Source organism: Syngnathoides biaculeatus, chromosome 2 (assembly GCF_019802595.1).
Source record: "Syngnathoides biaculeatus isolate LvHL_M chromosome 2, ASM1980259v1, whole genome shotgun sequence".
NCBI classification, from domain to species: Eukaryota; Metazoa; Chordata; class Actinopteri; order Syngnathiformes; family Syngnathidae; genus Syngnathoides; species Syngnathoides biaculeatus.
The window spans coordinates 9466074-9481669 of NC_084641.1; the positions used below are offsets into that span (position 1 = coordinate 9466074).

General features: G+C 41.2%; 1 protein-coding gene across 4 annotated transcripts; it reads right to left on the reverse strand.

Moving 5' to 3' along the window:
- Positions 1–24: 24 nt before the first annotated feature.
- LOC133507044 (transcriptional regulator QRICH1-like) lies at positions 25–15132 on the reverse strand. 4 transcript variants are annotated; one of them, XM_061831612.1, is made up of 12 exons: positions 14768–15132; positions 12022–12304; positions 11862–11936; positions 11648–11788; positions 9534–10301; positions 4818–4995; positions 4574–4728; positions 4386–4500; positions 3978–4086; positions 3639–3787; positions 3465–3555; positions 25–1059 (listed from the first exon to the last, which is right to left on the reverse strand). In XM_061831612.1, the coding sequence occupies exons 2-12, from the start codon at positions 12274–12276 to the stop codon at positions 873–875; spliced, it is 2223 nt and encodes a 740-aa protein (XP_061687596.1). In that variant the 5' UTR covers positions 12277–12304; positions 14768–15132; the 3' UTR covers positions 25–872. The 4 variants fall into 4 exon arrangements, with proteins under 4 accessions (XP_061687596.1, XP_061687588.1, XP_061687605.1 ...); XM_061831604.1 differs by having other exon boundaries at positions 14831–15130; XM_061831621.1 differs by lacking the exon at positions 14768–15132 and adding an exon at positions 14526–14745.
- Positions 15133–15596: the final 464 nt, after the last annotated feature.

The window sequence follows — 15596 nt, forward strand, 5'->3', positions numbered from 1 at the left end:
TTTATTAGTACACAATGCAGGCTACCAGTACTTAAGGATGCATGTGCAAAACATACACTGGACTTACTAAAAAGGCAAACACTTGGTGTAGCAGCTGTACAAAAAAAAACATGTTTCAGAACACTGAGGCACAGTCAGTCCCAATACATGAAGGAGCCAAGTATTTTACACTATAAAACATTAAGGGGCTTGTTACTTGGATGTCTCATAAGAAACATGAACCAATTAATTACTTTCCTGAATCATTTTGGGCTTTGTGAAGAGAACAAGGTGCAATCCAGGACCCTTTCCGCAGCATCACATCCACTGTGTGGCAAGTGCTTGTCGAGAAACTTGTATTCCAAAGAGAAAGAGTCCAACCCTCCACAGGGTTCCAAGTGGAATGACAGAAAAGTGGAAAAACAAAGACGGCACACCAAGCCCAGCATCAATACCGCCAATGTATTCATTACGAGACGCAGGAGCAATGATAGATGCAAAGAAGTCCACAAAAAGCAGCAAAGAAATATATTACAGTTTTGTTTCTGGAGAGCATATAAACAACTGATAGAGAGTAATGAAAAAAATATCCACAGTTAAAATACACAAAATTATAGCTGAGAGATCATGTCCGATAATCTTTTGGCCAAACAAAAAGGAAGAAAGCAGTAGAGAAGTTTAATAATTGCTTTGAGTGAGAGAAGTAATTGCTTATACTTTTTGTACGTTCTTTTCTCATGTACAATATAATGTGCATGTAGACATAATGAATATGCACATTTACAGTACATGTCAGTGAAAGAATGTGAGGGAATAGAAAAGGACAACGAAATGAGCAATCAAAGGCTGGGTGAAGAAAAAGGAGCCATCAAGTTCATATTGGCCTTTTCCAATTAGTGTGCTGTCTCCGACATGTTGATGGTTTCCTGGATTTCACGGATAACGAGGATGCGGGTCAGCATCTGCTCCAACTCCTCTTTTGGGATAGGCTGAGTTGAGTACCAAATGGGGCTGTTTGGAGCCACAACGGACTCCGGAGTCAGGTAGAAGGTGTCGTTACGTCCTTTGGCGCTTTGTGGACTGAAGACAAATACAGTGTGATGATCACATAAGACTAGCGATTTTCTCCCTTTATAAAAACTCACTTAAAAACTTTGCTTGTCTTGTCTTTGACTAAAACATCATAATTTCTCGAGTATAATGCATCCTGAAGTATAATGTGCACCCCCAAAGTTGACCAAAAAAACCCCCCAAAAAACAGGAAAACCCTTCTAACCAATGTACAATGCTCACCACCTATTTGCTGCTACCCATATGCTCAAAATATTGGGAATTATCTGTATTTATATTTTTTTAGGTTTGACTTTGTTTGTACAGCAATTATTAATAAAAAATCACTGTGCATGTGCTGATGCAGCGGTGATGTATATCTTGGGACAGGTCACGGGACACGCTTGTCCTGGTCCCTGTAATTGTCAGAACAGAATCCCTCAACCAACTAAAATAAATTCTCAATGATGGCACAACATTTTATTAATACTGTTGACAACATATATTACAGTCTTAAATAAACATTTAACACTGTTTGATTTAAAACATTTTTTGCATTAAATTTTTGTGCATAAAACGTTTGTGCATAGTGCAGTTTTTCCTCTACATTAAACATTCTTGGCCAAGACTTCAAAAGCAACATCTGGCTCATCTCCAATCTGAAAAATATATATCTAAGCTACCTTTGGTGACTTGGTCAATTCTTGCATCCTAAATTCATGAATAGTGATCCTATTTTGCTCCCACAGCATGTCATCCTCTGTGCCATCCATGGCGTTTGTGGGGAAACATTTTTTGAATCCCAAGAGTTTTTGGTTCTGCAGCGCAACCTCTCGCCCACCTGACACCATAGCTTTCCGATCGCGTCAGGTGGCTCTCAAAACAACGTGAGATCCAACTATGTAGAAACGAGGGGAATGGGCACATTTGGGGAAAAAAAGCGACCATTTCAATTGCTTGCACTCTCCTGTTTTTTTTTTTTTTTTTTTTTTTTTAAATGTGCCCATGATGCTCGTATTACGTAGTTTGAGCTCACGTTGTTTTGATACCCACCTGAAGCCATTGAGACGAGCTATCGTTGTTTTGGACTGCAGCGCTACTTCCAGGTTGGCGTCATCATCGGCACGGGTGATGACATTTATTTTAAAAGCAGCTGCACAACTAGCTGTTGTAGTCGACATTTGGTTTAAGTTAAAACAAACTAACGGGCAGTCATTTCTGATCATTGGTGCAGTAGCAACAAGAATGCTACGCTAACGATCGTAAAATGCAAGCTCCCCGAGGGGGTCATAGAGTTCAAGTTGGGGGCGCACATTACCGTAATAAATATAAATGTGAAACATAAGACATCGAATATCATATCGAAATGTATATGTGTACCTTTTTTTATTACTGTATGTACTGTATACAATGATACGATGTGACTATTTTTTTATTTTTCATCCATTTTTCATCCATACCATACCTTTCTTCACCAAGCTGCTTGGCAATTTCTCCGTAGCCCTTTCCAGCCATGTGGGGTAAGGCCATGTTACAAGTTCGAGTCTTACTGATTGTATGAGGTGGACAGGTATCGTTATGAAGCTAACGACCTCACACAGGTGCATCTGATTCAGGATAATACATGGAGAGGAGGTGGACTTTTTAAAGCAGCCTATCAGGTCTTTGAGGGTCAGAATTCTTGCTCATAGACAGGTGTTCAAATACTTAAATTGCAGCTGTACCACTCAAATCGTTAAAAAAAAAAATCATACATTGTGATTTCTGGATTTTTCTTTTTAGATTGTCTCTCTCACAGTGGACAAGCACTTACGATGAAAATTTCAGACCCCTCCATGATTTCTAAGCAGGAGAACTTGCAATATAGCAGGGTGTTCAAATACTTATTTTCTTCACTGTAAATTATTGTCCCGTAAGCGAACATTGGAAAGGAAGGTGTATAGGAGCGGTGCTGTGCAGGGATTAGCTTTTACGTTAGCTATTAGATCAGCGTGACAACCATGCTTATGCATCTGGCCAAACCACTCCAGCCTGCTCTTCTGTCAGCTTCAACAGTTATGAGAGTCCACTACTTTGTCAGACAGCATGTCTTCCAGAGCACAGTGCTCCAAAGGACAGAAAAGGTCTTGCGTGTTGTCTTTACAAACTCAAGGTAACTGGATAATCGTAATTTCAGCCTATGATGGTGATCAGACTCAAATTTAGTTCAGATATAGGCAGCAATTTTTGGTAAAAATATCCATGACTGACAAGTCAATGCAACAGCAGTCGCTTGGCTGGCCACTGCTGGCCAGTGCACTACTAAATGAGATGGCTTGTTATATCATTCGAGTTCTCATTTTTTTTCCCTCCCAATATCAGTCCGATAATTACCTATCCCGATACATCTCTTGTGCATTTCTAAATTAATGTATTGTTATGAAAGTGGCATTTACCATTTGAAGAGGTAGAAATCATACAGCTTGATGGGGCATCGCAGAGGATTTTCCGGATCCTCGAGCTGCTCTGAGTACATATCATCTGTGACTAAACAAAGAGCAACATTGTAAGTAGTCTTCAAAATTAGGTTTGGTGAGCACATTTAAGTAAACCGTGTCACCCTCACTTACCTTTCTGTCCTATGAACCTTTCAGTCGTTTTCAGGTACCGGATGCTGGTGCTCTTGTCTTTGGGATTATTAGGACTCTTTCTGGTGTGTCTTAGGACTTTGGAAAAGGCAACCTTTAAATGCTGATCAATTGTTTTCAGGTGAAAATACCTGCAAAAAACAAACAAACGCTATTTCGGCTGGTACGGTCATACAATATTAAATTACAAATGAGTTAATTACATGTGTGTGTGTGTGTGTGTGTGTGTGTGTGTGCGTGGGTATGCACGCAGGCGCATGCACGTGTGTGCGCATGTACATGTGTGTATTTGAGGCAATAAATGGGTTTATGACAACTCACTTAGTGTTGAAGAACATGAGAGTTGTAAGCAATGTTGATGGGGAATGAGCCCCAAGTTGTTTACATTCCCACAGCATCTCCTCTGTCACATGACTAGCGATTATATAGCCTGGACAGAGAGACAGAGACAAAGAGTATAAAGCTTAAATGGATATATGTCTGTAGTACACTTAAAAAAAAAAGGGGGGGGGGGGGAAACAAGGAGAGTCATGTAAGAGTATTTTGATTTCGTACAGATTGTCTAATATATCCAAATGGGATGGTACAATGCATGTGATAATCCCATGCGTTTGTACATTTGCTATTTGATGTTGCATCCAAATGGGAAAAAAAGGGTGGATTCAGCAATAGGTCAATAACAGAAAGACCCAGTACAAATCTGAATGTGAATCACATATTTGTTCTCACCGAGTGGATGAACAGACGGTGTCCAGGGTTGGAGAATCCGGTGCAAACTTTGAGCAAAGCGAGTGTAGTACTGGTCTGAAAAGATGTCATCCACGCGACCATTATCAAACAGATACTGCAAGATAAGAGCATAGATATAGCCGCGACCATACCAATACAAAACGCAAATGTATTTTAGGTGAACTCACCTTTTGTATGCACAGAAATACATAGTAAAGTACGTCGGCTTCATAGGGCTCTCCTTCCAGGCCCCGGGCCTCTGTCGTCATTAGAGAAAGACCCATGCAGAGCTCAGCTACAGCACATGACACTAGATCTTCCTGGAAACGCAGTGCCTGGCGCCCTAAGATTTACCAAATGTATATTACTTAGCTGAAGCAATGAGATGAAAAAACTTAAAATACACTATTCATGTAAAAATTGTGTACTTACTGCCAATTGGAGCCAGTGTGGTTTTATCAGATTTCTCCAATTCTCCATTTTTGCGCTGAGCCCAGGCACACCACATTTCTAGCCCCTCTTCTGGTTTCAATGTAGAGGGGAGCAAAAGTTCCTGAACTTGTACTTGCTGCTGGCCTTGTCCATCTACCTCTGCAACCACTGCTTGAGCCTGCACAGATGTGAACACTTTTCCAGTTCACATGATAAAATACCATTTTTGCATTTATAGTGGATGTTAAAGGACTATACAGACTTATTTAAAATTCAGCTTTTTATGATATTTAAACAAAAAAAAAAAAAAAAGAGAGAGAGAAGTTGACATGATGATTAGGAGAAAGGTTGATATATTATGCATCCAAGAGAGCAAGTGGAAAGGGAGTAAGGCTAGAAGTTTAGGTGCAGGGTTTAAATTATTTTATCATGGAGTAGATGGGAAGAGAAATGGAGTAGAGATTATTTTAAAATAAGAGCTGGCTAAGAATGTCTTGGAGGTAAAAAGAGTATCAGATCGAGTGATGAGGCTGAAATTTGAAATTGTGGATTTGTGTATAATGTGATTAGCGGCTATGCCCCACAGGTAGGATGTGACCTCGAGTTGAAAGAGAAATTCTGGAAGGAACTAGACGAAGTAGTCCTGAGTATCCCAGAGAGAGTTGTGATTGATTGGTGCAGATTTTAATAGACATGGTGGCGAAGGAATCAGGGGCGATGAAGAAGTGATGGATAAGTACGGCATTCAGCAAAGGAACTTTGAGGGGCATATGGTGGTGGACTTCGCCAAAAGATTGGAATTGGCAGTGGAGAACAGTTATTTCCAGAAGAGAGTGGAACATAGAGTGACTAACACGAGCAGATGTAAAAGCACACAAGTGGACTATATTTTGTGCAGACGGTGTAATCTGAAGGAGGTTACCGACTGTAAAGTTGTGGTGGGGGAGAGTGTATCTTGACAGCATAGGATGGTGGTGTTTAGGATGACTCTGGTAGTGGGTAGGAAGATTAAGAAAACAGAGGTTGAGCAGAGAATCAGGTGGAGGAAATTGAAAAAGGAAGAATGTTGTGTGGCCTTCCAGAAAGAGGTGAGACAGGCTCTAGATGGACAAGAAGAGCTCCCAGAAGACTGGAATACTACTGCCAAGGTATAGAGAGGCAGGCAGGAGAGGACTTGGGTTGTTTTCTGCTAGGAAAGGGGAGGAGACTTGGTGGTGGAACGCCAAAATACAAGAAGTCATTCAAGCGAAGAAGAAATGCGTTGTAGGGCAAAAGTAGAGGTGGTGAAGGATAAACAAGAGGCATATGACGACATGTACTCCAGGTTGGATATGAAAGAAGGAGAAAAGGAGCTCTACAGGTTGGCCAGACAAAGGGATAGAAATGGGAAGGATGTGCAAGTAAAGGTGACTAAGGATAGCGATGGAAATATGTTGACTTGTGCCAGTCGTGTGCTAAGTAGATGGAAAGAGTAATGACCGGGAAGTGGGATTGATTAGTAAGGGAGAAGTTAGAAAGGCACTAAACAGAATGAAAAATGGAAAGACAGTTGGTCCCGATGACATAACAGTGGAGGTAAGGAAGCAATTTGATGAGGTGGCTGTGGAGTTTTTGACCAACTTATTAAATAGAATACTAGTGGGAGAGAAGATGCCAGAAGAATGGGGGAAAAGTGTGCTAGTCCCCATTTTTAAGAACAAAGGCAATGTTCAGAACTGTAGAAACTACAGAGGAATAAAGATGAAGTTATGGGAAAGAGTGGTGGAGGCTAGACTCAGGACAGAAGTATCTGTGAGCAACACGATGGTTTCATGCCTAAAAAGAGTACCACAGATGCACTATTTGCCTTGAGGATGCTCGTGGACAAGTACAGAGAAGGTCAGAAGGAACTACATAGTGTCTTTGTGGATCTAGAGAAATGACTATGACAGAGTACCAAGAGGAACTGTGGTACTACATGCGGAAGTCTGGTGTGGCGGAGAAATATGTTAGAATAAAACAGGACACGTATGACGGCAGCAGAACAGCGTTGATATGTGCCATTCGTGTGTCAGAAGAATTTAAGGTGGAGGTGGGACTGCATCAGGGTTCCGCGCTGAGCTCCTTCCTGTTTGCAGTAGTAATTAGAGATGAAAGTGGACTATCGTCAAAATTCCTGAAAAATACAAATGTGAGTACTAGTGGGGGCCCGGGGTCCGGGGGCATTACCCCCGGGAAAATTTTGAACAAATGGATGGCTGTGGTGCATTCATTTCAAAAATTGAAAGTAAGATTTCAAAATCCTGACCTAAAAAAAAAAAAAAAAAAAATGGGCAGAAGTTCCCCAAGGGCCAAGCCCAGATTTTTTTGCCCCCCATCCCTCTATCACTGGATAGCACAAAATCACATTTGTCATTAAAATATGCTTAAAATAAGCAGTCTTATCTCAAGACAAATGAATTAAGTGAACTATTCAGTAAAAAGATATATAAAATTGTTCTTTTCTCCACATTATACATATTATAGTATAGATATAGAATATACACGAAAATATATCCTACAATTTCTACACCGTACAGCAAAACATGTTAAAGAAGTTGATCTGTAGTAATTACTATTAACATTTAAGTCTCTAACTTCTTACGTCGCGTTGTACCGATACACTCGACCACATTGCTCACTATCTTAGCTATACAGTAGATCTAGTAATAATAATAGTTTAATCAGTTCCCTTTAATACACACACACACACACACACACACACACACACACACACACACACACACACTTGAAAAATGGTGTGGTCAGTCTTGCTCGCAGATAAAGTTGCGGGTGTGATTAGGGATGGCCTTAAAATAACTTTCTGGATTTGATATAACATAACTAAATTTAAAAAAATAAGCAAACATATAACTAAAATAGAAAACTAAAATTTCAAACTCAGAAATTATAATTTCCAATTTCAACTGATATTAGTAGAACATGATATAAAATGGTATTTAAAAATTTTCATCAATAAAAATTCTTGATGTGACAAACTTTATCTGAAGTAAAGTTAAATGCACTGACCTGTCAAGGAATAAACATGAACGGTCTATAGCCGCAGTGTTTTGAAAATGCAGAAAGTTTAGTTCAACATAATCGGATGTTTGTGGCAACAAGCTAGCGATACATTGTAAACAAACATTCCTGTCGGCAATCGTGACGTATTGTTGTGGGGGGTGGGGCACGCACCTCGGGACTGCCGTAAATAGGAGCCCGGCTTGCTAGAACACGCTTTTATGTGCATGTGCTCGAGGTATTGGCCACACCAAACTCAAGCGACGATGTTTGGGGTTTGTTTTTTTTTTTTTACGCCGTCACACTGCCTCGCGATCGACTCAACGAGCACCCCTGGTGTAACTGAATTTCCTTTGACATGGCTCATGATGTTGATGACTTTCGACGTAAATCCGCTTGCATTACGTGAAGCAGTTCTGAACATGCGCTTTCGTACATGCTCAATACGGTTAACGTGCATTTCCTGTTTCCGGGTGAATACCGGTTGGAGCAGGCTTGTTTGGTTAACAATGTTTATGAAATAAACACGTAAATTAATGTCAAGACCACACAAAATAAGCAAAGTCTTGAGAGAATGCGAGGGGAGGGGCGTTATTCTGACTAGTGTTAGTGCCTCAACATGACTACGCTCGTGAAAGCAATACAACAAACTGAAACGCATGTTCATCCAATGTTGTCAACTAATATCCGGATTAATTTTAGGCATTTTTTTTTCCATTTTCCAGAGCTATTTTCATGAAAATTTAAAAATCCGGAATTCCGGGTAAATTTTCATCACTGAGTAATGGATAGGCTGACAGACGAGGTTAGCCTGGACTCCCCCCTGGACCATGATGTTCGCAGATTATATTGTAATCTGCAGTGAAAGCAGGGAACAGGTGGAGGAACAGTTAGAAAGATGGAGGTATGCACTGGAAAGGAATGAAGATTAGCTGAAGTAAAACAGAATATATGTGCGTGAATCAGAGGGGCGGAGGAGGAAGAGTGAAGCGAGGGTGGACGACTTCAGATATTTAGGGTCAACAATAAAGAGCAATGGAGAGTGTGGTAAGGAAGTGAAGAAACAGGTCCAAGCGGGGTGGAACAGTTGGCAGAAGGTGTCTGGTGTTCTATGTGACAGAAGAGTCTCTGCTAGGATGAAGGGCAAAGTTTATAAAACAGTGGTGAGGCCAGCCATGATGTACGGATTAGAGACGGTGGCACTGAAGACACAACAGGAAGCAGAACTTGAGGTAGCAGGAATAAAGATCCTGAGGTTCTCACTTGGTGTGAACAGGTTGGATAGGATTAGAAATAAAATTAGAAATCCATCAGGCTTCTGCTAGAATTATTATTATTTTTTTTAATATCTGGAAAAGCCTAGTATGACATTGGAAATTTATTTGGAGTTACTCAGCGGCTCTTTAAATGGTTGCAGGTGTGTTCGGATTCACAGATAATGTGATTTGGAATGTAATTTAAATTTAACATAGGCACATCTACCTACAAGACGGTGAGTGCACTTGTGCAAGTTCATTACATTCTAATGACTGTTTATAATTTCCACATTAGAATGATGGAAAATGTTTTGACATTTTCATGGTCTAATTTTTGAGACATCATAAAAACCTGATATTTGAATAGAGGGTGGTAGATTTGGTAGATTAGCAATTGTAAAAGCATGTAGAGGAGTTGTACCTGTATCTGCTGTCCATCTTGCCCAGTTAGTCCCTGTGCATGAAGAACTTGTTGCTGTGGGTCCCAGATCAGGGACTGCGTAGTGTTGGAGTAGCCCTGTACCGCGACTGGGATGTGTATATTTCCATTCATTAGTTGAGCAGGGAAGAGTGTGTTTGCAGCCAATGTATGCACCACTTCTTCTTGACCCCCCAATCCTCCGGTGCTTGTTATGCTGGAAACCGCCTGTGCTGTCTGACTTTGACTTGAAGCGTTTTTCAACTTGTCGTTTTCAACAGTGACTTGTGTTGGCATAGTGTTCATGGTTGCAGTATTGGCCCCGGCTACCTGCACAGTTCCGTAGGCTTCCTGGGGGATGGCAATGTGTGTGACCTGTTCCCGACCACCAGCCGCCGCAGGAGCAGAATATACAGGAATGGTCCAGGTCTCCCCTGTGGGACTAGTGATAGTGCCCGTAGCACTATAAAGGTGCGAACTGTCCACTGTTAGGAGATCTGGCCGCAGGGAGACATAACTCTGCTGTTGACCCTGTCCTTGTGGGATAGCCAGGACTGTTGCCACCTGCTGACCAGGTAGGGCATAAGATACAGTAATGGGCATGTCCACCTTTCTTTTCTTGGCGGGCTGGAGGACACCTGCGCCTTGGGATGTGGTCCCCAGAGACCTCCTCTCAACACTGTCCTGTTGCTGAGTGGGTGAAAGGGCCCCCACTGTTTGAATTTGGATCTGTTGTCCTCCTGCAACAGCTGCCACCAACTGGGCCTGGAGCTATGAGAAGGGAACATTTATTACCAGGTGAAAGAGGAATGAAACCCCAATTTTTTTCAATTTTATAAGAATACATCACTAGTCTAAACATGATATTCTGATTGATATTGCATACGTGGAATATAAATTAAATTAATTAAGTGAGCAATTTTCATCCATCCAAGAGGGCTGTCAGGTTTGTCAATATCGCCCTCTGTTGTCTACTGAAACTATGACCACAATTGCTCCCCCTGTGTGAGTTGCTAACTAGGTGCCCAAACCCGGGAAACAGGTAAAGGACTCCCCGTGTATGCTCCAAAAACATGCATAACGAAGGCTGGACATAATCATCAAGGTAAAATTGCAAAAGGACTGCTCTCATATTGTATTTTATCAAAACCATATGACGCCCAGGGTTTGTTCTGTCTATTTTTCACCCATCCAATGACCAATTGAAACAAGATCAGAATCAGAGTGAGAATCAGATTTAACGGCCAAGTGTGTAATAACACACAAGGAATTTTTCTCCGGCAGTCGGTGCTGCCCTGGTACAACACACAGAACAAGGAACAACATAGCAACAAGAATAAAGATTGCCCATGCTCACCATGCTGGTACATCAAAATTACCTGTCAGAACTTAAAAGGAAACCCCCTCCTCCCCCAAAAAAGCATGTGAACGGTGTTAATAGTTTTGTTTTTTTCCTCCGCTTCTGAAAATGCTTGAATTCACCATCAGGCCGCTGGAGGCTAAGCAGTCAGGATCACGGGATTTCCCAGCAGCGGGGTGCAGAGCCTCAGGCAAGACAAGACCCAATGCTGCTTGGTGCCAAATTGAAGTATGCGTGAGGTGTTAATGGTCAATGTGTCATACAATTCACATTAGATCTGGCTGCTACATCGCTGCCTTTTTCATCAATGCTAGAGCCACTAATCCCAATTTAGTGTCATGCCAAGCAGAGGCGCGACTGGCTCAAACCAGGGCATAACCTGATAAACATTTGGAAGGCGAAAGAAAACACAGTCAAGGAACCCCAACTCCTGTAATTTAGACAACTGTGCATTAATATGTTACAATTATCTGAAAGATAAATTTCACCCATTATATTTATCACCAAAGATTTAGAATATAGTTTCTCTTCAACTATAAAGTTTGAATTTCTGAAAATTCTATTGAAAGTCCTTAAAGTGGCATTGAAGGAAATGGCCTATTTTAACTTCAAAACGGCAGATTTCACCAAAAGGTGACTAATTTGCATGTATGATACAATGTATTCTTGCAAACAATTGTAGTGTGTGTGTGTGTGTGTGTGTGTGTGGTGTGTGTGTGTGTGTGTGTGTGTGTGTGTGTGTGTGTGGTGTTAGCACCTGTTGGTGCTGCTCCTCAGTGAGATCTCCTGGCTGAATCAGCTGTGCTGTTGTCACACCTTGAAGCTGCTGATGGGAGCCAGAGGGCACTTGGAGGACCTGACCCAACATCTGACCTGGCTGCTGGCCCTGAATCTGCACCTAATTTTGGATTGTGCAATCACAGTGGCAATATGATAAATCAGAAAATGACAGAAAAAAAGACAAAACAAACCTGTACAATCTGATGCTCTGCATTCTCCTGAGCTGTTGACTCTTGGATCTGCTGCGGCTGAACTTGGACCTGAACCTGCAACAGAACAGAGCTCAGTTCTGAAAGGATAAGCACCCCACACCCATGAGGTTAAAAAATGTCTCGCAACCATCAGGCTTACTGGACAAGCTAGTTCCAGAAGCGACCCTGCCACTTCTGTGCTGTCTGTGTAGATGCAATTCGGCTCTTGCTGATACACCATCGTTGTGGTGGTAGTTGTAACATCCCCACTTTGTTGGCTAAACTCCTGCAGCGCATCTGGACCTTTACTGGCCAAGGACTCGAGGAACTCCTTCATGCGATGCTGGGGGATACTCCGAGCTTTCTGCCGTACAAGCTCCTCATAGGAGCTGGAGCCATCCAGGGAATTATTCATTGCTGCCAACACTTCTTTAAAGTAGAAGCTGTGGAAAGAATTAGAATCATGATGTTTATTGGCCAAGTGTATCAAAATACACATGGAATTCGACTCTGGTTGTTGGCGTTGGTCCAGTACTAATACTGGCTAAAAGGCACTAGAATAAAATATACATGTAGGAACTTTAAGAGGTGTGTCAGAAAGGTTTAAAAAAGATATCATTGAAACAAATGATTGGTTTTCCCCTTCAATATGGATCGGTCTATCAAACACCAGGTTAGACAAAGATCCTGCAGGATTTGCTTCATTTAGCATGAGACAAGAGATGAGAATTGCGGCAGAACAACTCGAAGTTGCTTCACCATGGCAATGTGCCAGCTCATAATGCAGTACATCATCATGCTAGCGCAACCTCCCTTCTCAGCTTACCTTGCTCTGTATGATCATTTTTTTCTCCTCATTCCCAAACTAGGGAGGGTCATCAGGGGTACCTGTTTTAAAGACAACGGCATCAAGATAGCCATGACGATGGAGCTGCAGCAGATTGTTGACGAATGCCTCCAGGAATGCATGAAAGTGTCAAAGACAAGGCTGGGAAAGTGTTTTTGGAATCCAGAAGGATTACTTCAAAGGGAAAAACATGTCGGATGAATTTGAAATATATTGTGAGCCCAATCCCAGACCTTTTCTGACACACCTCGACCACAAATGTGGATACAACTGACTCAGTTAGCCAGAGGTGTCAAACTCAGTTATATCAAGGGCTACACTGTGGTTAGGACTTCCCTCAGAGACCCGCAGGTTATTTTTGTTTTTCTCATGAGAATATTTTTTTAAATATCATCTTTCCTTTTGATTTTTTTTGGGGGGAAACCAAGCCCGAAAATGCTAAGTGGTGTTTTAGCCTTGCTTACACAAGTTGTTGAGGCTTCAAGGAAAATGTAAAATTTGGAATATTTTTTCAAAGCAAATTATAATGAGCACCAATTATTATTATAATAATATTATTATTATTATTTCACAGTGGTCGGGCCCAATCCCCACAAATAGCAAGGGTCCATAACAAATTGTTGGATAACTAGTTTTGAAATCAGAATACTATAAAGACACTTTTGAACTATTATAAAATTTTAAAAGGGGGATTGGTAAGTAACAATGCTTTCAATACCTTAACATTATGAGAAGTGAAGACAATTTGTAATTTCAATATTTTCGCAAGACATGAAAAGGATGTGGCAAGCCGTGTCTCGCCCCCCCGACCACGAATTTGACACGTCTGCATTAAGCGATATAAAGTGTACAATTATGGAGCAACTGAGCAACAACATAATTAGGGCAGTCACTCGCAATTTTTTTATAATCAATTATTCTACTGATTATTCACTCAATCAGAAATTTATTTTGGATTATGTCTTATTGAAAAATCTCTTTTGCCGATTGCTGATTATGAAGAGATTAATAATGTTTGTTTGGTATTGTTCAGTAACTAAACAATTAAGCGTAATCACACCAGAGAGCGTGACGTATTCAACAACCTTTTTGAAGCTACTTCTTGGGCGACAATTAATGTAAAATAGGGCTACCGGTTCGATACACTTCTCAGGCTGCTTCAGGTTCAACTACATGTAAATTACAGGTTATTCAAACTATGGCTGCAGATAAAATATAGTAGATTAAACTGACTTATTTTTCCCATAAATTATAACTCAAGATACAGGCTAGGTCCGAAACATTTTAGGGGAAAAAAGGGAAAATATTTATCATTGTTTTCCAAAGTGAAAGCAGATGTTTGAAAATTTCAGACGAGCTCATCTGTCCACTTTCATGGAGGAAAACCAATGAGAATATTTTCTATTAAGAGGTTGAAAGCAGAGAATTTGGACAATTTTATTGATATCTGAGGATTTGAACAAGTATAAATTAAACAATAGCTCTTTACGCTGAATTGTCGATTATCAAAAAAGTTGTCAATCAATTTGATGACAGATTAGCTGTCAATTTGACGCCTGTAAACATAATGATGCATCGTGAAAGTTATTTTGAAAGGGCTAAATATCGGGATCCATCAAAATAAATGTGGAATCCCCCACCAGTACAGAGTCGCAGCTCACTGCCCTGTGGCGTGTCAAATGGATGTTATGATAATACGAAAGGGTTAATTCTGAGTGAGTGTAGACGCGCTGGGGACAAAAGCGCGCTCACTTTCCGAATGGGCCACATCAGCCATTGAAATGTAAATGTCAGGCCGCCGTTACAGTATTTCTCACCGGTTAAAAGGGCACACCAAAACTCCTCGTGATATTCTTGCAGCTGATTACACAACACGGCAGCTTTGCCAACAGTACGGCTAACTAGCCGCATGTTGCTTGGTATACAAGAGTTGCATATTGCGAGGTACGGTGGGAGCTAAGCCGTAAAAACTAAGCACCCCATTTACAATTGGCCCCCAGTGCAAAAATAAGTCCGTCTGGTGGTTGCGACAAGTCTATGTTACTAACGCTACACCTACTGTGTTTTGTGTTAGCTGCGCTGCTAGCAGGCAAAGGTTTCCAGGCTCAATGGCATTAGCTACCTCTCTTCCTCCTCAACGGTGCTGAATCTTGGGCCTCCAACTCTCTTTTCGTCAAGCAAGCAAATGTTTAATGTTGTCTGTCCGTGTAGGTTAGGTTCTCTCTTTTTTTACAATTTAGAGTTAAAGTTAGAATGCTTTGTTTTTTCCTTTTTCTTGACTGCTCATATTTCGCTGGGCGCCATTTTACAACGATACCTCCAGACCAATGAGCAGGCGATTTGTTACCCTGCCATGCTCACGTAGGATTTCGAATGTATGTTCTCGCGAGGACACGCACGGCGAGAGTGTTCGTTAAAGACGCCACACGCTGAGTGGCTGGGCGGCACAAACGAGCAGCTAGATAACGGTCTACCTTAAAAGACCGATATTCAACACACTCCTTCCCAATGGCTCACTGGTTTCTTAAGGTTTTAAGGTCGTCCCTTAGAGATCTGTGGACAGTTCAAGTGGTATTAAACTAGTTCAGGGCAATGGAGAGTTAATTCCTACCAGTGGTGGGATTTATTTTTTTATTTTTGTTTTCTTTGCGTTGTTTCAGGAACAATATAGTAACAAATCAAAAAGGGGGAAACGCAATAAAAATTAAAGAGTTCACATCGGAACAAAGTGCCAGCGTCACAGCACTTTAGTCTACTGATTTTATGCAAACATTATTTTCCCGACTTTAGTGTTCCGTTATTGTTGTTGCAGTTGCACTTGTGTATTTAGCCTTTTGAATGATTTTGTGCCTATCCACTGGTCCTTTGATGGAATGCATATCCTCATT